The following is a 23,728-nucleotide window of genomic DNA, read 5'->3' as shown; positions in this document are numbered from 1 at the left end:
TACTGTATAAACTGTATATTCTATCTCCTTACACTAACCCCATCACACACACACACACACACACACACACACACACTAACCCTACCCCTAAACCTGCCCATCACAGAAAACTTTCTGCATTTTTACATTTCCAAAAAAAAAAAAAATCATTCTGTATGATTTATAAGCTTGTGTCCCCACTGTGACACGAGTCCCCACGAGTGTGTGTGCATTCAGGTTGAAGTCCCCACCGGGATAGAAAAACAGGTACACACTCTCTCTCTCTCTCTCACACACACACACACACACACACACACACTCTCTCTCTCTCTCTCTCTCTCTCTCTCTTTCTCTCTTTAACGGGTGTGTCAGGAAGTTAAACTTCACTCTCTCACTGGCTGCACAACAGACAACAACAACACAATGCCTGGAAAGAAAGTTTGTATTATTGGCTCTGGAAACTGGTGAGTTCCCTCTCATATATGATTATGATTATGATGATCCTGTAGAAGCTGTTTGCGGTGACTGACGCAGTGAACAATGAACGCGACGCGACGCCAGACTGGTTTAATTTTCACCGGCGTCTGTTGCGTTTTCACATGTGTGTGTGTTTGTATGTGCGCGCGCACATGTTTGTATGTGCGCGCGCACGCGTGTGTGTGTGTGTGTGTCTGTGTCTGTGTCTGTCTGTCTACATGTATGTGTGTGTTGTGTTCGCTCTTGCAAAAACTACTGTGGTGTCACCGTAGGCTACTCTGATGTCACTGATACCGTGAATCTTGGATATGTGATTGATTGCCGTATTGGTAATTTACCGCGTTACTTTCTAAAAATACGACGGTTCCCCTCACATTCCTGCTAACAAAAATACATTTGCTAACGTTCCAATTAAGTTATGAAAACATTATTTCTAAACGTTCTAAGACATCCAGTTTTTTAACGTTTTTAAGGGAACATTCCATTTTATATCATTCTTTAAACGTTATGGCAACGTTACTTTTGAATGTTCCCTGAACGTTCTGAAACATTTAAAAAACGTTTGACGAACTAAAAGGTTTCAGAAAAACGGTATGTATAAACTTTTTGTTCTATGTTACTATGTTAGAAGGACGTTTGTTCATAACCTTGAGAGAACGCTTCCTGTTCTCTGGGTATGTTCCACTCAATGACTTTCTGAAACATTTTAGTTGGATGTTCGTTCATTTTTTTAAATGTTACTTGTTTCAGAACGTTCAGAGAACATTCAAAAGTAACGTTCCATAATGATTGAAGAATGATAAAGTGGAATGTTCCCTTAAAAACTTTTAATAAACTGGATGTTTTGAACGTTCAGGGAATATTCAGAAATAATGTTTTCATAGCTCAGTTGGGTAACGTCACTCGTGGTACTTGGTTAATACCTGGTTAGTGATGTGTGTGTGTTGTTGTTGATGTTGTTGATGTTGTTGTTGTTGTTGTTGTTGTTGGTTAGTGATGTGTGTGTTGTTTAGTGATGTGTGTGTTTAGTGATGTGCGTGTTGGTTAGTGATGTGTTTGTGTGTGTCGTTGGTTAGTGATGTGTTTGTGTGTGTGTGTGTGTGTGTGTCGTTGGTTAGTGATGTGTGTGTTGTTGTTGTTTAGTGATGTGTCTTGTGTGTGTTTTTGTGTGTGTGTGTGTTGTATAGGGGTTCTGCCATCGCGAAGATCATCGGGCACAATGTTAAAGCCTCAAACCGCTTCGACCCGATGGTGAACATGTGGGTTTATGAGGAGATGATCGATGGCCGTAAACTCACCGAGATCATCAACACCGACCATGAGAACGTCAAGTACCTGCCGGGACACAAGCTGCCCAAAAATGTGGTGTGTGTTTCTCTTCATGAGCTTTTACCTACTGTCCCACAGTACTTTGATTTTACTCGTGGTAATTCACAGTATATACTGCGATATACACTATATTGCCAGAAGTATTGGGACACTCCTCCAAGTCAGTGAGTTCAGGTGTTCCACTCACTTCCATGGCCACAGGTGTATAAATCAAGCACTAGCATGCAGACGCTCCTACACACACCTGTGAGAGAACGGGTCGCTCTCAGGAGCTCAGTGAACTCAGGCGTGGGACCGAGATCGGTTGCCATCTGTGAGCAACTCCGTATTCAACCCTACGGATCAGGAATGGGATGTCATTAAAGTTCATGTGCATGTAAAGAATTTGCGTCCCAAATCTTGTTGTCTCTGTAGTGTGTTGATCAGAAGAGCTGAGCTTGATGAGCCGGAGATGCTCTGAGCTGTTATCAGCGGCCGACACACTGATCAGAGATGCTCACACACACTCACACTGAGCTGTTATCAGCGGCCGACACACTGATCAGAGATGCTCACACACACTCACACTGAGCTGTTATCAGCGACCGACACACTGATCAGAGATGCTCACACACACTCACACTGAGCTGTTATCAGCGACCGACACACTGATCAGAGATGCTCACACACACTCACACTGAGGCTGTTATCAGCGACCGACACACTGATCAGAGATGCTCACACACACTCACACTGAGCTGTTATCAGCGACCGACACACTGATCAGAGATGCTCACACACACTCACACTGAGCTGTTATCAGCGACCGACACACTGATCAGAGATGCTCACACACACTCACTGAGCTGTTATCAGCGGCCGACACACTGATCAGAGATGCTCACACACACTCACACTGAGGCTGTTATCAGCGACCGACACACTGATCAGAGATGCTCACACACACTCACACTGAGGCTGTTATCAGCGACCGACACACTGATCAGAGATGCTCACACACACTCACACTGAGCTGTTATCAGCGACCGACACACTGATCAGAGATGCTCACACACACTCACACTGAGCTGTTATCAGCGACCGACACACTGATTACAGAGATGACCTTTGCTCAGATCACCTTTACACTCATCAGGCGTTACTGTGCGTTTCTCAACCAGACACACATTAATAATGACTTTCAACACACATTCTGGTTCATGGGTCGAGATCATCCACTCAGGCAGACCATAATAACCCGGTCAGAGCTGGAGGAGTAATAAAGGAGTGTCAATAATTCAAGCTCTTGATGAGGAGCGTGTTAATCTGCCGAGCGCTGATCTCAGACCTGTGTGTGTGTGTGTGTGTGTTTCACAGGTTGCTGTTCCTGACGAGTGTGTGTGTGTGTGTTTCACAGGTTGCTGTTCCTGATGTGTGTGTGTGTGTGTTTCACAGGTTGCTGTTCCTGATGTGTGTGTGTGTGTGTGTGTCACAGTTTGCTGTTCCTGACGAGTGTGTGTGTGTGTGTGTGTGTCACAGTTTGCTGTTCCTGACGAGTGTGTGTGTGTGTGTTTCACAGGTTGCTGTTCCTGACGTGTGTGTGTGTGTGTGTTTCACAGGTTGCTGTTCCTGATGAGTGTGTGTGTGTGTGTGTGTCACAGGTTGCTGTTCCTGATCCTGATGAGTGTGTGTGTGTGTGTGTGTGTGTGTTTCACAGGTTGCTGTTCCTGACGTGTGTGTGTGTGTGTGTGTGTGTCACAGGTTGCTGTTCCTGACGAGTGTGTGTGTGTGTGTGTGTGTGTGTGTGTGTCACAGGTTGCTGTTCCTGACGAGTGTGTGTGTGTGTGTGTGTGTGTGTGTCACAGGTTGCTGTTCCTGACGAGTGTGTGTGTGTGTGTGTGTGTGTGTCACAGGTTGCTGTTCCTGACGAGTGTGTGTGTGTGTGTGTGTGTGTGTGTGTGTGTGTGCGTCACAGGTGGCTGTTCCTGACGTCACTGAGGCCGCGAGAGGAGCCGACTTCCTGATCTTCGTCATTCCTCATCAGTTCATCGTGAAAATCTGTGACCAGATGAAGCCTCACGTCAAACCCGGAGCCCTCGGGATCTCCCTCATCAAAGTACTCGTTAATAATCTCATCTCAGTGTTATTGCTGGACCATTACAGCTTCTGTATATTATGAGTCATAATACACATGTATTATCAGAGAAGTATTTTCAGACATAATTACTTTTATTAGGTTTTGCATCTATATTCCACATTAAAGGCGTCTTCATCGGGCTGATTTGTAGATCGTGCCTCAGAAACTTGCTCTGTACTTTCATATTTCTCATATTTCTCATATTTCTCATATTTCTCATTCATTTTTGGTCATTCTTTGGGAGGTTAAACAAACATGCAACATTAAAACATTTATTGTTTGCACAGTATATACAGTTTCACAAAGTATCTTTAAAAAAAAATAGTATGTAGTGCACTAGTCCGTTCCAGACTCATCTCATCCGTGTGTGTGTGTGTGTGTGTGTGTGTGTGTGTAGGGTATCGACGAGGGTCCGGACGGTCTGACCCTGATCTCTGACATCATCAGGTCGAAGCTGGAGATCGAGGTCAGTGTGTTGATGGGCGCAAACATCGCCAGCGAAGTGGCCGAGGAGAAGTTCTGCGAGACGACCATCGGTGTGTGAGGAACCTGCAGAGTGTGTGTGTGTGTGTGTTTCTGATTCTGTGTGTGTTTCTGATTCTGTGTGTGTGTGTGTGTGTGTGTGTTTCTGATTCTGTGTGTGTTTCTGATTCTGTGTGTGTGTGTGTGTGTGTGTGTGTATGTCTCTGTTTCTGTGTGTGTGTGTGTGTGTTTCTGATTCTGTGTGTGTGTGTGTGTGTGTGTGTGTGTGTGTGTGTGTGTGTGTGTGTTAAAAAGGCCCATTGTGAATTTTGTATTGAGTGTGAGACTTGCTCTGGCAATCAGCCAATCTCAGAGCACACTGTCAAACCAGCAACGTGATAACAATAGGCTCCGCCCATCTCCAGCAGGTGGCATTGATTTGCATTAGCAGTAAAATGCTCTGCATGTGAGTGTAGCAAACAGACTCTGCTTTCTTGCCATTGATATGTGCATGTGCGTCTCTTATACAAGTAAGTTGGTTTATGTATTTCAACTCATGTCAACTGTTTAATGAAATGCATTCGTTTGTTTGATACTATTTTGTCTACTCATTGTTTAAGGATACTTCACATATAATCAGGGATTTCATTTGTGTTTATGCTTTCACATGATGTTTACGTTTCATGGAATCATTTCTGCTGCATCACATTGTATGTATTTATCTTGTTATTGAATTGTTTTTGTTATGTTATACTGATATGTATATTGTATGCTTTGTTTTAGACCACACCCATACTCATGGTCACAAGAATATATTCAGCTGCACTCATGTGCTAAGCTTATTGAAGCATTATGAAATTGCTGTGGACCAAATAAAGCTACAAAGAAAACTTTCTGCTCCTTCTTCATGTCTCTAACCGGACATCTGTGGTGAACTAGTCTCCCACTGGCAAACTCAAACTGATTGAAAGCAACAGTTTTCTTTATGGTCCTTCGAGCCGGAGCAAGAGTTTTCCACAGTTATGGAGAAGCAGATATCAGCTGAAGTCCCTGTTGTGCGGCCCAGGAGACAATCGTCTTTTCCAGCACATTTGCAGGATTATGATTTGACTGGTTATAACATACATAGATCCTTATCACCACCCAACTATTCTCACAAATCTTCTTGTGCTGCATCTGTCGACGAGGATGTCAGGATGGACACCCCACAGGCACCAGCACATCATAGTGATTATCACAGTCCACAACGGTGGTATATAACAGATCAGTGGGACCAGCAAATGGAAGCCCTGCGGGATGAAAATGCTGATTTAAGGAAACTCCACCGAGACCTGATTGTCACGGTTCAGCAGCTGAATGAGGAAAGAGATGATCTGAAGCAGGCCAACACTAAGTTCACGTCACAGATGTCTCAATTGGAAGAAGAGGTGAAAGAATTGCTAAGTTGGCGAAATCAGCAGTCACAATTTCCTCAGATATTATCTCCACTTCCTGTACCTGGTTCATCAAAGACCCAAGACCGCTCTAGACCAGTACCAGCCCCACGAAGGTCCAGAGTAATTGAGCCGGTATCAAAGGCAAAAAATGCCCAGGCATCTTATGAAGCATTACAAGATCGTAGAACAGCGGAAAGTTCGGAAAGCTCAGACGATTCAAGCAGTCAAGAAAGTCATTCCTCTTCTGTTGATGATGGCATGATAAACCTGCGTCTGCGCTCATCCAGGTACCAAAGGGTTGACACCAGTCCACCAATTGACCGACAGATCAATAGGAGTCAAGATGGAAGACCTGAGGTCAACATGGTTCCAAGAAGTCATGTCCGATCACCATCTCCACAAGAATCCATCAGGCCAAGGCACAAGTTATCATCTAGGAGTAGAAGGCATCACCACTCTCCAAGTTTACTGGTCGAGCAAGAAAGAGTATATCGTGGACCTACTCCTACGATTCCTGACCTGATTCACCCAAACCCCAGAGAGTTTGCACGCCTTAAGATTGCTTTGGAAAACATGCTGCCAGTTGATTCCACAGAGCACTTCAAATTCCATATTCTGCTAGAACATCTCAAGCTTGAAGAAGCTCAGCTAATTGCTGAATCTTACAGCAGTTCACGTCATCCTTATACCAAAACCATGGGTGCCCTCAATAAGCAGTATGGTCAGCCACATCAGATGGCATTGCAGCGAATAGTGGAATTGATGGAGGGACCAAGCATCAACACTGGAGATATCAGAACCTTCCGAATGTATGCTCTGAGAGTGAGATCCTTGGTGGGAATGTTGCGACAACTAGGCAAGGCAAGGCAAGGCAAGGCAAGGCAAGTTTATTTATATAGCACTTTTCATACACAGTGGCAATTCAAAGTGCTTTACATAGAAGAAATTAAAATAATAAAAAGAAATAAGAATAATTAAAACAGTTTAGAAAAATAAAAAAAATAAAATACAGTACAGTACAAACAGTCGGACGAACATTGGCACAGTGCTCATTCATTAAATGCATAGCTAAACAGATGTGTTTTGAGTCTGGATTTGAAAGTGACTACTGTAGGAGCACATCTGATCTCCTCTGGAAGCTGGTTCCAGCTGCGGCTGGCATAATAGCTAAAAGCAGACTCGCCATGCTTAGAGTGAACCCTTGGTATTTCTAGCTGATATGATCCTAGTGATCTGAGTGATCTGTTGGGTTTATATTCAGTGAGCATATCTGCAATATATTGAGGTCCTAGGCCATTAAATGATTTATATACCAGTAATAATACTTTAAAATCAATCCTAAATTTCACTGGGAGCCAGTGTAAAGACCTGAGGACTGGTGTGATATGTTCATATTTTCTGGTTCTGCTCAGAATCCTGGCAGCAGCGTTCTGTATGAGCTGCAACTGTCTTATGGTCTTTTTGGGAAGGCCAGTGAGGAGTCCATTACAATAATCCACCCTGCTGGTGATGAAAGCATGAACAAGTTTCTCTAAGTCTTGTCTGGAAACAAAGTATCTAATTCTTGCAATATTTTTCAGATGATAGTATGCTGATTTAGTTATTGCTTTGACATGACTACTGAAACTAAGGTCTGACTCTAGTGTCACACCAAGATTCCTGACTTGATGTTTAGTTGTTTGACCCCTAGAGTGAAGGTATGCGTTCACCTTGAGAACTTCATCTTTGTTTCCAAATGCAATGACTTCAGTTTTGTCTTTGTTTAACTGAAGAAAGTTTTGACACATCCAACTGTTGACTTCATCAATGCATTGGCACAGGGAGTCAATGGGGCTGTAATCGTTAGGCGATAGGGCTAAGTAGATCTGTGTGTCGTCTGCATAGCTGTGGTAAGCAATTTGGTTCTTTCTCATTATTTGGCTCATTGGGAGCATATACAGGTTGAACAGGAGTGGCGCAAGAATTGAGCCTTGAGGGACTCCGCATGTCATGGATGTCCACTCAGACTTATAATCTCCTATACTCACATAATAACCTCTCCCATCTAAGTATGACCTGAACCATTTTAGGACTTTCCCAGAAAGCCCCACCCAGTTTTCCAGCCTGTCAAGAAGTATGTTATGATCGACAGTGTCAAATGCAGCACTGAGGTCGAGTAGCACCAGCACTGATAATTTGCCTGAATCAGTATTTAAGCGAATATCGTTTATTATCTTTATGAGCGCTGTCTCTGTGCTGTGGTGCGGTCGGAAACCAGATTGAAAATTGTCAAAGTATCCATTCGAGCATAAGAATTTGTTCAGCTGATTGAAGACAACTTTTTCAATGATCTTGCCTATGAAAGGAAGATTTGAGATCGGCCTATAGTTGCTTAATATGGTCTTATCCATATTGTTCTTTTTCAGGAGGGGCTTGACAACTGCAGTTTTCAGGGAGTTTGGAAAACTCCCAGAGAGAAGTGAGGCATTTACCACTTCTAGAAGATCTGCTTCTAAACTATTTAACACACTTTTGAAAAATGATGTGGGAAGTGTGTCAAGAGCACAGGTTGATGTTTTAAGGTGCTGTACGGTTTCTTCCAAAATTTTGCCATCAATTTCTTTGAAGTCAGACATAGTAACTACTTTCTCAGGTGGTTTGATGGTCTGTCTAACCCCAGGGCAACTCAAGGATGTGCTGATCACCTTTCTGATATTATTGATTTTCTCAGAGAAGAAAGAAGCAAACTCACTGCACTTGTTGTCCGAGAGCATTTCACTGGGAATCTGGCTTGGGGGGTTTGTCAGTCTCTCTACAGTAGCAAAAAGAGTGCGTGTGTTGTTTAAATTACTGTTTATAATATTTGAGAAGAAAGTCTGTCTAGCTTTGCCTAGTTCCATATTAAAAGCATGGATGCTGTCTTTGTAGATGTTATAATGGACTACAAGTTTTGTCTTCCGCCACATGCGCTCTACTTTTCTGCATTGTCTTTTCATATTTTGCACTGCTGTTGAGTTTCTCCAAGGTGCTTTTTGTCTGCCACTCTTCTTCCTGACTTTCACAGGAGCAATATCATCAATTACACTTTTAACTTTTGAGTTAAAGGAATCAAGGAGAAAATCAACAGAGTCTGCAGATATGCTTGGTGTTAAGGATATAGCCTTCATAAATAGTACACTAGTGTTCTCATTTAAGCATCTCTTCTTGACAGACACAGATCTAGCTTCAGTGGCAGGAGAGATCAATATATCAAAGAAAATACAGAAATGATCAGACAGTGCTACATCCTTAATAACAATCGATGAAATGTTTAGACCCTTACTGATAAGTAAATCTAGAGTGTGTCCACGATTGTGTGTGGGTCCATGAACATGCTGAGTCAGATCAAAAGTTTTTAAAACAGTATTGATTTCTTTTGCCATATTGGTTTCTGCATTATCTATGTGGATGTTTAAATCTCCAGCAATGGCAAAACAGTCAAACTCTGATGTAATTGTTGATAACATTTCTGTAAAGTCCTCAGCAAAGGCTGGAGAGTATTTTGGAGGCCTGTAAATAATGATAAGTAAAATGCGTGGAGCACCTTTTAACACAATACCCAGATATTCGAAAGACAAGTAATTCCCAAATGATTTTTGCTTACACTGATAGATATCTTTAAAAAGAGCAGCTAGACCCCCACCTCTCTTAACAGCTCTGCAGACACTCATAAAAGTAAAGTTCGGGGGGGCTGCTTCATTGAGGATTGTTGCACTGCAGCTGTCTTCTAGCCAGGTCTCATTTAGAAGCATAAAATCCAGATTGTTTGTGGTTATTAAGTCGTTGACTAGAAGTGATTTATTTTTAAGTGAGCGAATGTTAAGGATAGCTAACTTAACAGACTTACTTTTCCCCACAGCAATATTAGTTTGACGTGTAAGAGGCACCAGATTAGTTAGGTTTGCTGCACGGCTATTGAAGGCCTTAGATTTTCTATCTTGTAATAGAACAGCAATAGAGGAAGATACAGGCACACTGGGTTCCCGTTTGTTCTGTAAACATTTGAGAAAGTTACTGTTATCAAAACGGGGACCCGACACATATCACTGAGAGCTGGTATCAGTTGTTTTCGGTTCACCTCGAGCAGATGGAGGAGGGTGTGGGCCCTGGCGTTGTGGCAGAGGCCGAAGAGCTCTCACAGGAGGAGGGGGAGGGCGAGCTGGGCCCGCAGGCTTTGGTGGTAATGGTGCCTGTCTTTTTTTGGTTGGTATTTGGGGGCTTGCAGCAAAAGAGTGGGATAGTCTGGTTCCAGCATACACCAGTTCTTCCATTTTCTGTGAGAAGCACAGGAGTGGAGTTGCTGGGGAGAGGGAGAAAGTGTCTGGTGAGAGGGGCTGTTGCTCTGGTGTTATCGGAGGTTGTAATATGCTGTCCTGGATTCCCTGGCTGTTTTCCAGGAAGTCGTCCTTGGGTGGTGAATCTTGGAGCAGTTCTGATATGTCTGTCTGTGGTGAGCTGTGTGGACAGGGCTCAGCTGATATTGTGTCCGTGAGCAGAGGTTGTTGTGGCGGAGTGGTGTTATCATGTCCATTTTGCTGCTGAAGTGAAGTCCCGTCGTCATTCATACTGTGTCCAGATGTGTGTGTGCCGTTCAGATTGAGTGGATTGGCACACACTGCAGAAGGATGATTGAGGGAGAAGTAGATATTGTCCTTTAACACTCTTGAACCAAGTTTGTTTGGGTGATGGCCATCCCGATGAAAAAGTTGTCTCTGACTCCAGAAAAGATTGAAATTGTCAATGAAGTTTACTCCTTTTATATTGCAGGTTTTTTGCAGCCACGTATTAAGCCCAAGCAACCGTGAAAACCGGTTTGTTCCTCTTGCTGGGAGTGGTCCACTGATGAATGTTTGCACTTTCAGTCTTTTAAGTGTTTCAAAAAGTTCATTGAAATCCTTCTTAAGGAGTTCTGACTGCTCTTTATGAATATCATTCTTCCCCACATGAATGATGAGTCGATTTGCAGTCTTATGTTTCATCAGAATGTTCTGAAGTTCCCTGTTTATATCAGAAGTTGTTGCTTGTGGAAGGCAGCACGTAGTTGTATCCCTGCTGCTAATGTTTCTGATTATGGAGTCCCCCACTATCAGAGTCCTGGGCTCGGCAGCGCTCTGAGCTGAGTGCCACTGTCTGCTCGACCTTGAGCGCCAGTTAGCATCAGTGTTAGCCACTGTCCCATTCAGTCTGTGTTCGATCACATTCATCACATTTGGGGATTCCTCATTTACATTCATTAGCACTTCAAATCTGTTCTCAAGATGTATAGGCGGTGGTTGGAGACCAGTGTTTGCAATCCTTGTCAGAGCTGTATCTGGGGTAGAGGATGCTACTGCGGCAATATGTGAGGCTCGTGACAATCTGATGTCTCGAGTGTCTTTGGGTCTCCCTCCCTGTTTGTGCCATCGATTAGTAAGTCGATCGGCTTGTTTCTCTACCTGTCGAGGAGCACTAGTTTCATGGGACTCACCGGTATGCTGAGGGTGTCCATGATGAAGCTCTGTTGTGTGCTCCGTCTGGTTTGGTGGTCCCGTAAGTAACTTTGTTTCAAGAACTGCAATCCTTTGTAAAAGTCTGTGGCAGTTGGTGCAGCAAGTGGATTCCAGAAGAGGCATTTTCTCTTATCCTTGAGGCAGTTGTGTTTTCCTTTCCCGGAATGTAAGCTGGTCGGGTAAAAGAATTCTCAGTTTTTGTAGTAATCCAAACTTTGTCGTCTGAGCACTGTGCTGATTTGCTAAAGTTAAAATTAGGTGATAAAAGGAAATAAAATAAAGGAAATAAAATATAAGAAAATAGGAGATAAAATGTAAAAGCGATAGAGCAAAGCGCGGAGCAGTAAGCGAGAGCGTCCGAACAGTAGCTGAGCAGGAAGTAGGCCTAGGAACTAGGTAAGCCTGGTAAAGTAGAATTAAAATGTGGATCTCATGTGTCCAGACTTCTGGGTAAATTGCCACATGATCTGCGAAGCAGTTTCAGAAGATTCATCTATCCATTAGATGTAAAGATTCCAACGCTCCTTGACTTCTCAGACTGGTTAGAATATGAAATCCAGGTTCAAGGAGATTCCACCAGATATGTAAGTCAATCTGGTAGAGGGTACTCGTCCAGGTCATCCTGGGACGACCCACCAAGGAAGACCAAATCTTTCCACAAAGGGACAGAAGTTCTACTTGGTACTGAGAAATACCCTTCAGCATCTCAATCACCTGTCACAGTTAAGACCACCATGGCAAAACATTACTGCCCTTACTGTGATAATAACAAACACTCATTGAATAACTGCGCCAATTTCTCTCAACTCTCCAAATTTCAGAGGCAAGATTGGATTAAGGGCCACAACAGATGCTGGCGCTGTGGACGGGGCCATAGATCATCAGAGTGTAATCTTAAGATGCGCTGTAAGGCTTGTAATGGGCGTCACTTACTTGTTCTTCATGAAGTTAATGTACGGAGCAAGGAGAGAACCGAAGAAAGAGAGGACCCATCTGCTAGCCCTATCAGGGGGGAGGCCGCCAACGATGTACTATTCATTGACAAGCCCCCAGGAAGTCGGAAGTTACTGTTGAAAGTATGTAAAGTCATTCTGAGAAATGGAGATCGATCCATGAAAGCTTACGCCATTCTTGATGATGGCTCCGAAAGGAGCATTTTACTACACACTGCAGCTAGCCAGCTGAAATTGAAAGGTAAGCCGGAGGACCTGCCCCTGCGCACAGTCAGACAAGAGTTAAAGGTCCTGCATGGGGCGGCTGTATCCTTCAACCTTTCACCAGCCTGTCAGCCAGACAAGGTATATCCAATCAGCGGAGCTTTCACTGCGCCAGAGCTGGGGCTTGGAGTGCACTGTCATCCTGTTAAGGCTTTACGGGAAAGGTACCGTCACCTTAAAGGACTTCCCCTCCAAGAGATTAAAACTGCTCATCCAGTTTTGCTCATTGGATCAGACTACCCTCATTTAATTGCTCCAGTCGAACCAGTTCGCTTGGGCCCACCAGGAGGTCCTGCAGCGATTAAAACTCTCCTTGGATGGACTTTGCAAGGACCAGTTCAGGCTCTGCAACACAGCCTCACAGAGCAACAATGTCTGTTCACAAGTTTGTCACCTTCTGTTACTCTGCATGAACAAGTTGAACGACTCTGGCAAATGGATGTCCTTCCTTGGAGAGATGAGAAGACCAGTACTAGATCAGTACGCGACCAGCAGTCATTAAAACTACTGGAACAAAAGACTGTCAGAGTTCAAGTCGATGGGATTCAGCGATATGCTACCCCACTGCTCAGAGTCCAAAATATGCCCTCTCTTCATGCATCCAAAGCAGCGGTAATGCCTCAGCTAAGAAGCCTAGAGCGTCGCCTCAGTAAGTCTCCTGATCAAGCAGCTATCTACCAGGCTGAGATTAAACGACTGGAGCAGGCAGGTTACATTGCTGAACTACAGCCAGGAGCCGAAGACACTCCAGTAAGTTGGTATATCCCACACCATATGGTTGAGCATAATGGGAAACATAGAGTAGTTTTCAACTGTTCATTCCAGTTTCAAGGAAACAACCTTAATGAACTGTTACTTCCAGGACCTACCCTGACTTCCTCCTTACTGGCTGTGCTACTAAGATTCAGAGAACATTCTATTGCTATCAGTAGCGACATCAAAGGAATGTTCCACCAGATAAGACTCCTTCCTGAAGATCGACCCCTTCTCCGTTTCTTATGGAGAGACCAAGAAAGAGAAGTTCAGCCCAGAGTGTTTGAATGGCAAGTTCTCCCCTTTGGGACCACTAGTAGCCCATGTTGCGCCGTCTTTGCCTTGCAGAAGCATGTCTTGGAAAATAGTCAGCCTGGTGAAAAGATACATGATGCTGTACTGAAAGCATTTTATGTAGACAACTACCTGCAAAGTCTGCCTTCGGTAGATGAAGCAAAGCTCATGGTAGACCAGTTGCAGAGTACCTTGGCAGATGGAGGATTCGAACTCAGGCAATGGGCCAGTAATGCGCCTTCCACCATCAGTCACTTACCAGCAGCATCCAGATCGGACAGTGCTGAGCAATTGATATTCAAAGGTAATGCCTCAAACCATGAATCAGTGCTTGGATTGCAATGGAACTGTCAAACTGATACTTTGTCCTATAAGCTCCGTGCTGTAAAGTACCAAGAAGTTACTATGCGCAATATATATAAGGTGCTTGCCAGTCAATATGATCCTCTTGGCTACATCATCCCATACACCACACGTGCCAAGGTGATTGTGCAGCGACTATGGGACAAAAGGAGAGATTGGGATGATCCCAAGTTACCAGAAGATCTGATGAATGCTTGGAACAGATGGGCAGAGGAGCTTAGTGACTTACAAAAGATAGTCTTACCCAGATGCTATTGTACTGCACTGAAGGATGATCTTTTCAGCCAGAGAGATATCCATATCTTCTGTGACGCGTCTGAGTCAGCTTATGGGTCAGTCGCCTATCTTCGAACGGAAGACCGGCAGGGAGAAGTGGAGATCACATTCATAGTGGCCAGATCAAGAGTGGCTCCTAAGAAACGGCTGTCAATACCTCGTCTAGAACTATGTGCAGCCCTGACAGGTGCACAGTTGGCTAAGACCCTACAAAAGGAATTGACTTTGCCGATTCGACAAGTTTTTATTTGGACCGATGCCACCACTGTTTTGACCTGGATTAGATCCGAATCCTGCCGATTCAAGATTTTCGTTGGTACAAGGGTGACAGAGATTCAGGATCTTACCAGCCACTGTGAGTGGCGTTATGTGGCTTCAGATAGCAACCCGGCAGATGATATCACCCGAGGGAAAAGGCTGGCAGATCTAGGGCCACAAAGTCGTTGGAATACAGGGCCCCCATTCCTTCATCTTTCATCTGATCAGTGGCAGGTTACACCCCCATCCTCTTTGATTGACAGTGATGAACTAAGAAACTCTACATTCTGTGGTCTGACTAATACTGCACATCGCTTGTCCATGCCCGATCTAAGCAAATTTCTGACCTTTCAAGAATTACTGACAGCCATCGCAGAATCTCTCAGGGAGGATGGGGCAAATCTATCAGCTGAAGACTTTCAACAGGCTGAGATAGCTATCCTTCAGCAAGCCCAATGGGAAAGCTTCCCCTCCGATATGGCACAACTTACAGCGGGGAAACAACTGAATAGCAACAGTCGGCTCCTTAGCCTTGCTCCTGAACTTGACTGTGTTAGTCGACTCCTTAGGGTAGGAGGTCGTCTTCGCTGCTGTGAAGAGATTGAGCCTGAGTTGATGCATCCTATCGTGCTGGATTCTCATCATCCTGTCACTAATCTTCTTATTAAAGACTATGATGCAAAGCTGCTTCACCCAGGACCTGAGAGAGTACTGGCAGAAATGCGTCGAAAATACTGGATCCTTCGGGGTAGGGAAGCAATCCGACATTATCAGCGCAAGAATTGTTTAGAGTGTCAGAAGCTTCGTAAAAAGCCACAGATACCCAGAATGGCAGATCTGCCTCCAGCCAGACTTCGTCTCTTCAAACCCGCATTTTATTCTACTGGTATTGACTGTTTCGGGCCATACATAGTAAAAATTGGACGGAGAAATGAGAAGCGCTGGGGTATTTTGTTCAAGTGCATGACAACTCGTGCGGTGTACATCGACCTCCTTCCAAGACTTGATTCAGACTCCTTCCTTATGGCCCTTAGGCGTTTCATAGCCCGACGTGGGAAGCCTTTGGAAGTTTTATGTGATCAAGGCACGAATTTTAAAGGAGGGGAAAGGGAGCTACGACAGGCATTTGGCGAACTAGTTCCAGAGCTTCAGAAACAGCTTGCCAGTCAGCAGATTATCTTCCGTTTCAACCCACCTCATGCCCCACACTTTGGTGGGTGTTGGGAAAGGGAGATTCGTTCCCTGAAACAAGCTCTACAGGTCACTCTGGGAACTCAGTCTATACCTGAGGAAACTCTTCTCACTACATTAATTGAGATCGAAGGGATCTTAAATTCTAAGCCCCTGGGGTATACCTCCTCGAATGCCTCTGATCCAATTCCTATCACTCCAAATTCGCTCCTTATGGGGCGGCCGGATTCGTCCCTTCCTCAAGTGATATACCCTCAAAGTGAAATACTGAGTCGACGTCGTTGGTGTCATAGCCAAGTCCTAGCAGATCACTTTTGGAAGCGGTTTATCAAGTTCTATTTGCCTGACCTTCAAACTCGTAGCAAGTGGCAACGAGAGTCACCCGATTTCAAGGTTGGAACTACAGTTATGATTGTGGACCCTCAATTTCCCAGGGCCCTGTGGCCCACTGGTCAGATCTCACAAGTATTCCCTGGGGTGGATAATAAAGTCAGGACTGTTGAAGTGAGAATTAAGGACAAGGTTTATGTGCGACCTGTGGCTAAGGTTATACAGCTGCCTGAGATTCCAGACTAGAATTGGACTTTGACCTTTTTTTATAATGTACAGATTTCCTCATTTTTAGAAATCTGGGGGCGGCTGTTAAAAAGGCCCATTGTGAATTTTGTATTGAGTGTGAGACTTGCTCTGGCAATCAGCCAATCTCAGAGCACACTGTCAAACCAGCAACGTGATAACAATAGGCTCCGCCCATCTCCAGCAGGTGGCATTGATTTGCATTAGCAGTAAAATGCTCTGCATGTGAGTGTAGCAAACAGACTCTGCTTTCTTGCCATTGATATGTGCATGTGCGTCTCTTATACAAGTAAGTTGGTTTATGTATTTCAACTCATGTCAACTGTTTAATGAAATGCATTCGTTTGTTTGATACTATTTTGTCTACTCATTGTTTAAGGATACTTCACATATGATCAGGGATTTCATTTGTGTTTATGCTTTCACATGATGTTTACGTTTCATGGAATCATTTCTGCTGCATCACATTGTATGTATTTATCTTGTTATTGAATTGTTTTTGTTATGTTATACTGATATGTATATTGTATGCTTTGTTTTAGACCACACCCATACTCATGGTCACAAGAATATATTCAGCTGCACTCATGTGCTAAGCTTATTGAAGCATTATGAAATTGCTGTGGACCAAATAAAGCTACAAAGAAAACTTTCTGCTCCTTCTTCATGTCTCTAACCGGACATCTGTGGTGAACTGGTCTCCCACTGGCAAACTCAAACTGATTGAAAGCAACAGTTTTCTTTAGTGTGTGTGTGTGTGTGTGTGTCTCTGTTTCTGATTCTGTGTGTGTTTCTAATTCTGTGTGTGTGTGTGTGTGTGTGTGTTTCAGGAGCCACTAATGAGTCCAACGGCAAGCTCTTCAAAGAGCTCCTGCAGACTCCGAACTTCCGCATCACTGTGGTGAAGGAGAGCGACACGGTGGAGCTGTGCGGCGCTCTGAAGGTGCCTGAACACACACACACACACACACACACACACAGTAGAGTCTACACTGTCTAAATAATAAAAAAACATGGAATTTTAATCCCTCTCATTTTTTTAATTCAACAAATGGTAAAATGGTTCATTTAAAATCAACGTTTTGCAGATTGTGCATGTAAGTGTGTGTGTGTGTGTGCAGAACATCGTGGCGGTGGGCGCTGGGTTCTGCGACGGCCTGGGCTTCGGGGACAACACTAAAGCTGCCGTGATCAGACTGGGCCTGATGGAGATGGTGGCGTTCTCCAAGCTCTTCTGCAAGAGCGCCGTCTCCTCCGCCGTGTTCCTGGAGAGCTGTGGCGTCGCCGACCTCATCACCACCTGCTACGGCGGACGCAACCGGCGCGTGGCCGAGGCCTTCGCTCGCTCGCAGAAGGTTCGACACTGACCCTCACATCATCACATCATCACAGGATAAAGGAGGGAGGCGCGAAGGGAGATAACAGTCATAACTGCGAGATTAGAAGACATTAGGGATGCAGTGTTGCAGAAGCAGACGCTGAGAGGAAGACGGCAGGTGGACAGTGAGTTAGTGAGCAGTGAAGGGCCAGAGATGAGGAGAGCAGGGTGAGGGAGAGATGAGGAGAGCAGGGTGAGGCAGAGATGAGGAGAGCAGGGTGAGGGAGAGATGAGGAGAGATGAGGAGAGCAGGGTGAAGGAGAGATGAGGAGAGATGAGGAGAGCAGGGTGAGGGCCAGAGATGAGGAGAGATGAGGAGAGCAGGGTGAGGGAGAGATGAGGAGAGCAGGGTGAGGGCCAGAGATGAGGAGAGCAGGGTGAGGGAGAGATGAGGAGAGCAGGGTGAGGGAGAGATGAGGAGAGCAGGGTGAGGGAGAGATGAGGAGAGCAGGGTGAGGGAGAGATGAGGAGAGCAGGGTGAGGGAGAGATGAGGAGAGCAGGGTGAGGGAGAGATGAGGAGAGCAGGGTGAGGGAGAGATGAGGAGAGCAGGGTGAGGGAGAGATGAGGAGAGCAGGGTGAGGGAGAGATGAGAGCAGGGTGAGGGAGAGATGAGGAGAGCAGGGTGAGGGCCAGAGATGAGGAGAGATGAGGAGAGATGAGGAGAGCAGGGTGAGGGCCAGAGATGAGGAGAGATGAGGAGAGCAGGGTGAGGGAGAGATGAGGAGAGATGAGGAGAGCAGGGTGAGGGCCAGAGATGAGGAGAGAAGGGTGAGGGAGAGATGAGGAGAGATGAGGAGAGCAGGGTGAGGGCCAGAGATGAGGAGAGCAGGGTGAGGGAGAGATGAGGAGAGCAGGGTGAGGGAGAGATGAGGAGAGATGAGGAGAGCAGGGTGAGGGAGAGATGAGGAGAGATGAGGAGAGCAGGGTGAGGGCCAGAGATGAGGAGAGATGAGGAGAGCAGGGTGAGGGAGAGATGAGGAGAGCAGGGTGAGGGCCAGAGATGAGGAGAGATGAGGAGAGCAGGGTGAGGGAGAGATGAGGAGAGATGAGGAGAGCAGGGTGAGGGCCAGAGATGAGGAGAGAAGGGTGAGGGAGAGATGAGGAGAGCAGGGTGAGGGAGAGATAAGGATAGATGAGGAGAGCAGGGTGAGGGAGAGATGAGGAGAGATGAGGAGAGCAGGGTGAGGGAGAGATGAGGAGAGCAGGGTGAGGGCCAGAGATGAGGAGAGCAGGGTGAGGGAGAGATGAGGAGAGATGAGGAGAGCAGGGTGAGGGAGAGATGAGGAGAGCAGGGTGAGGGAGAGATGAGGAGAGATGAGGAGAGCAGGGTGAGGGCCAGAGATGAGGAGAGCAGGGTGAGGGCCAGAGATGAGGAGAGCAGGGTGAGGGCCAGAGATGAGGAGAGCAGGGTGAGGGTGAGGGAGAGATGAGGAGAGCAGGGTGAGGGAGAGATGAGGAGAGCAGGGTGAGGGCCAGAGATGAGGAGAGCAGGGTGAGGGCCAGAGATGAGGAGAGCAGGGTGAGGGCCAGAGATGAGGAGAGCAGGGTGAGGGTGAGGGTGAGGGAGAGATGAGGAGAGCAGGGTGAGGGAGAGATGAGGAGAGCAGGGTGAGGGAGAGATGAGGAGAGCAGGGTGAGGGAGAGATGAGGAGAGATGAGGAGAGCAGGGTGAGGGCCAGAGATGAGGAGAGCAGGGTGAGGGCCAGAGATGAGGAGAGCAGGGTGAGGGAGAGATGAGGAGAGCAGGGTGAGGGAGAGATGAGGAGAGCAGGGTGAGGCAGAGATGAGGAGAGCAGGGTGAGGGAGAGATGAGGAGAGCAGGGTGAGGCAGAGATGAGGAGAGCAGGGTGAGGGCCAGAGATGAGGAGAGCAGGGTGAGGGAGAGATGAGGAGAGCAGGGTGAGGGAGAGATGAGGAGAGCAGGGTGAGGGAGAGATGAGGAGAGCAGGGTGAGGGAGAGATGAGGAGAGCAGGGTGAGGGAGAGATGAGGAGAGCAGGGTGAGGGAGAGATGAGGAGAGCAGGGTGAGGGAGAGATGAGGAGAGCAGGGTGAGGGAGAGATGAGGAGAGATGAGGAGAGCAGGGTGAAGGAGAGATGAGGAGAGATGAGGAGAGCAGGGTGAGGGCCAGAGATGAGGAGAGCAGGGTGAGGGAGAGATGAGGAGAGATGAGGAGAGCAGGGTGAGGGAGAGATGAGGAGAGATGAGGATAGCAGGGTGAGGGAGAGATGAGGAGAGATGAGGAGAGCAGGGTGAGGGAGAGATGAGGAGAGATGAGGAGAGCAGGGTGAGGGCCAGAGATGAGGAGAGCAGGGTGAGGGCCAGAGATGAGGAGAGCAGGGTGAGGGCCAGAGATGAGGAGAGCAGGGTGAGGGCCAGAGATGAGGAGAGCAGGGTGAGGGCCAGAGATGAGGAGAGCAGGGTGAGGCAGAGATGAGGAGAGCAGGGTGAGGGAGAGATGAGGAGAGCAGGGTGAGGCAGAGATGAGGAGAGCAGGGTGAGGGCCAGAGATGAGGAGAGCAGGGTGAGGGAGAGATGAGGAGAGATGAGGAGAGCAGGGTGAGGGCCAGAGATGAGGAGAGCAGGGTGAGGGCCAGAGATGAGGAGAGCAGGGTGAGGGCCAGAGATGAGGAGAGCAGGGTGAGGGCCAGAGATGAGGAGAGCAGGGTGAGGGAGAGATGAGGAGAGATGAGGAGAGCAGGGTGAGGGCCAGAGATGAGGAGAGCAGGGTGAGGGCCAGAGATGAGGAGAGCAGGGTGAGGGCCAGAGATGAGGAGAGCAGGGTGAGGGCCAGAGATGAGGAGAGCAGGGTGATGAGGAGAGCAGGGTGAGGGCCAGAGATGAGGAGAGCAGGGTGAGGGCCAGAGATGAGGAGAGCAGGGTGAGGGCCAGAGATGAGGAGAGCAGGGTGAGGCAGAGATGAGGAGAGCAGGGTGAGGGCCAGAGATGAGGAGAGCAGGGTGAGGGCCAGAGATGAGGAGAGCAGGGTGAGGGAGAGATGAGGAGAGCAGGGTGAGGGAGAGATGAGGAGAGCAGGGTGAGGGAGAGATGAGGAGAGCAGGGTGAGGGAGAGATGAGGAGAGATGAGGAGAGCAGGGTGAAGGAGAGATGAGGAGAGCAGGGTGAAGGAGAGATGAGGAGAGCAGGGTGAGGGAGAGATGAGGAGAGATGAGGAGAGCAGGGTGAGGGAGAGATGAGGAGAGCAGGGTGAGGGAGAGATGAGGAGAGCAGGGTGAGGGAGAGATGAGGAGAGCAGGGTGAGGGAGAGATGAGGAGAGATGAGGAGAGCAGGGTGAAGGAGAGATGAGGAGAGCAGGGTGAGGGAGAGATGAGGAGAGATGAGGAGAGCAGGGTGAGGGAGAGATGAGGAGAGCAGGGTGAGGGAGAGATGAGGAGAGCAGGGTGAGGGAGAGATGAGGAGAGATGAGGAGAGCAGGGTGAGGGCCAGAGATGAGGAGAGCAGGGTGAGGGCCAGAGATGAGGAGAGCAGGGTGAGGGAGAGATGAGGAGAGCAGGGTGAGGGAGAGATGAGGAGAGCAGGGTGAGGGCCAGAGATGAGGAGAGCAGGGTGAGGGCCAGAGATGAGGAGAGCAGGGTGAGGGAGAGATGAGGAGAGCAGGGTGAGGGAGAGATGAGGAGAGCAGGGTGAGGGCCAGAGATGAGGAGAGCAGGGTGAGGGCCAGAGATGAGGAGAGCAGGGTGAGGGAGAGATGAGGAGAGCAGGGTGAGGGAGAGATGAGTAGAGATGAGGAGAGCAGGGTGAGGGAGAGATGAGGAGAGCAGGGTGAGGGAGAGATGAGGAGAGCAGGGTGAGGGAGAGATGAGGAGAGCAGGGTGAGGGAGAGATGAGGAGAGCAGGGTGAGGAGAGCAGGGTGAGGGCCAGAGATGAGGAGAGCAGGGTGAGGGAGAGATGAGGAGAGCAGGGTGAGGGCCAGAGATGAGGAGAGCAGGGTGAGGGAGAGATGAGGAGAGATGAGGAGAGCAGGGTGAGGGAGAGATGAGGAGAGCAGGGTGAGGGAGAGATGAGGAGAGCAGGGTGAGGGAGAGATGAGGAGAGCAGGGTGAGGGCCAGAGATGAGGAGAGCAGGGTTAGGGCCAGAGATGAGGAGAGATGAGGAGAGCAGGGTGAAGGAGAGATGAGGAGAGCAGGGTGAAGGAGAGATGAGGAGAGCAGGGTGAGGGAGAGATGAGGAGAGATGAGGAGAGCAGGGTGAGGGAGAGATGAGGAGAGCAGGGTGAGGGAGAGATGAGGAGAGATGAGGAGAGCAGGGTGAGGGAGAGATGAGGAGAACAGGGTGAGGGAGAGATGAGGAGAGATGAGGAGAGCAGGGTGAAGGAGAGATGAGGAGAGCAGGGTGAGGGAGAGATGAGGAGAGATGAGGAGAGCAGGGTGAGGGAGAGATGAGGAGAGCAGGGTGAGGGAGAGATGAGGAGAGATGAGGAGAGCAGGGTGAGGGAGAGATGAGGAGAGATGAGGAGAGCAGGGTGAGGGCCAGAGATGAGGAGAGCAGGGTGAGGGCCAGAGATGAGGAGAGCAGGGTGAGGGAGAGATGAGGAGAGCAGGGTGAGGGCCAGAGATGAGGAGAGCAGGGTGAGGGCCAGAGATGAGGAGAGCAGGGTGAGGGCCAGAGATGAGGAGAGCAGGGTGAGGGCCAGAGATGAGGAGAGCAGGGTGAGGGCCAGAGATGAGGAGAGCAGGGTGAGGCAGAGATGAGGAGAGATGAGGAGAGCAGGGTGAGGGAGAGATGAGGAGAGCAGGGTGAGGGAGAGATGAGGAGAGCAGGGTGAGGGAGAGATGAGGAGAGCAGGGTGAGGGAGAGATGAGGAGAGCAGGGTGAGGGAGAGATGAGGAGAGATGAGGAGAGCAGGGTGAGGGAGAGATGAGGAGAGCAGGGTGAGGGAGAGATGAGGAGAGCAGGGTGAGGGAGAGATGAGGAGAGATGAGGAGAGCAGGGTGAGGGAGAGATGAGAGCAGGGTGAGGGCCAGAGATGAGGAGAGCAGGGTGAGGGCCAGAGATGAGGAGAGCAGGGTGAGGGCCAGAGATGAGGAGAGCAGGGTGAGGGAGAGATGAGGAGAGCAGGGTGAGGGAGAGATGAGTAGAGATGAGGAGAGCAGGGTGAGGGAGAGATGAGGAGAGCAGGGTGAGGGAGAGATGAGGAGAGCAGGGTGAGGGAGAGATGAGGAGAGATGAGGAGAGCAGGGTGAGGAGAGCAGGGTGAGGGCCAGAGATGAGGAGAGCAGGGTGAGGGAGAGATGAGGAGAGCAGGGTGAGGGCCAGAGATGAGGAGAGCAGGGTGAGGGAGAGATGAGGAGAGATGAGGAGAGCAGGGTGAGGGAGAGATGAGGAGAGCAGGGTGAGGGAGAGATGAGGAGAGCAGGGTGAGGGAGAGTCCGAAGGGAGATCATGAGGGAGACAGAGGAGCGGGAGACGCTGGAGACGGGGGACATCTAGCTGTGATAGTGTGTGACTGGGGTGTGTGTGATTGGGGACGACGTGCAGGTGTGTGTGTGTGTGTGTGATTGAGGATGACGTGCAGGTGTGTGTGTGTGTGTGTGTGTGTGTGTGTGTGTGTGTGTGTGTGTGTGTGATTGGGGACGACGTGCAGGTGTGTGTGTGTGATTGGGGTGTGTTTGTGTGTGTGTGTGATTGGGGATGACGTGCAGGTGTGTGTGTGTGTGTGTGTGTGATTGGGGATGACGTGCGTGTGTGATTGGGGACGACGTGCAGGTGTGTGTGTGTGTGTGTGTGTGTGTGTGATTGGGGATGACGTGCAGGTGTTTGTGTGTGTGTGTGATTGGGGATGACGTGCAGGTGTTTGTGTGTGTGTGAGATTGGGGATGATGTGCAGGTGTGTGTGTGTGTGTGTGTGTGATTGGGGATGACGTGTGTGTGTGTGTGATTGGGGACGACGTGCAGGTGTGTGTGTGTGATTGGGATGTGTTTGTGTGTGTGTGTGATTGGGGATGACGTGCAGGTGTGTGTGTGTGATTGGGGATGACGTGCAGGTGTGTGTGTGTGTGTGTGATTGGGGACGACGTGCAGGTGTGTGTGTGTGATTGGGGTGGGTGTGTGTGTGTGATTGGGGATGACGTGCAGGTGTTTGTGTGTGTGT

General features: G+C 48.1%; 1 protein-coding gene across 1 annotated transcript in view; it reads left to right on the top strand.

Moving 5' to 3' along the window:
- Positions 1–198: 198 nt before the first annotated feature.
- Positions 199–23,728, top strand: part of gpd1c (glycerol-3-phosphate dehydrogenase 1c) — a 25,931-nt gene continuing 2,401 nt past the window's right edge. The window contains exons 1-6 of the mRNA XM_084131673.1: positions 199–443; positions 1,644–1,821; positions 3,740–3,880; positions 4,299–4,437; positions 17,065–17,177; positions 17,356–17,589. Coding sequence (XP_083987799.1) covers positions 403–443; positions 1,644–1,821; positions 3,740–3,880; positions 4,299–4,437; positions 17,065–17,177; positions 17,356–17,589 — 846 coding nt within the window. The 5' untranslated portion in view covers positions 199–402. The remainder of the gene's footprint in view (positions 444–1,643; positions 1,822–3,739; positions 3,881–4,298; positions 4,438–17,064; positions 17,178–17,355; positions 17,590–23,728) is intronic.

This window comes from Abramis brama, assembly GCF_963993115.1.
Source record: "Abramis brama genome assembly, chromosome: 12".
Lineage (NCBI taxonomy): Eukaryota > Metazoa > Chordata > Actinopteri > Cypriniformes > Leuciscidae > Abramis > Abramis brama.
The sequence above is the reverse complement of the archived record's forward strand: the minus strand, read 5'-3'. Positions and strand labels throughout refer to the sequence as shown.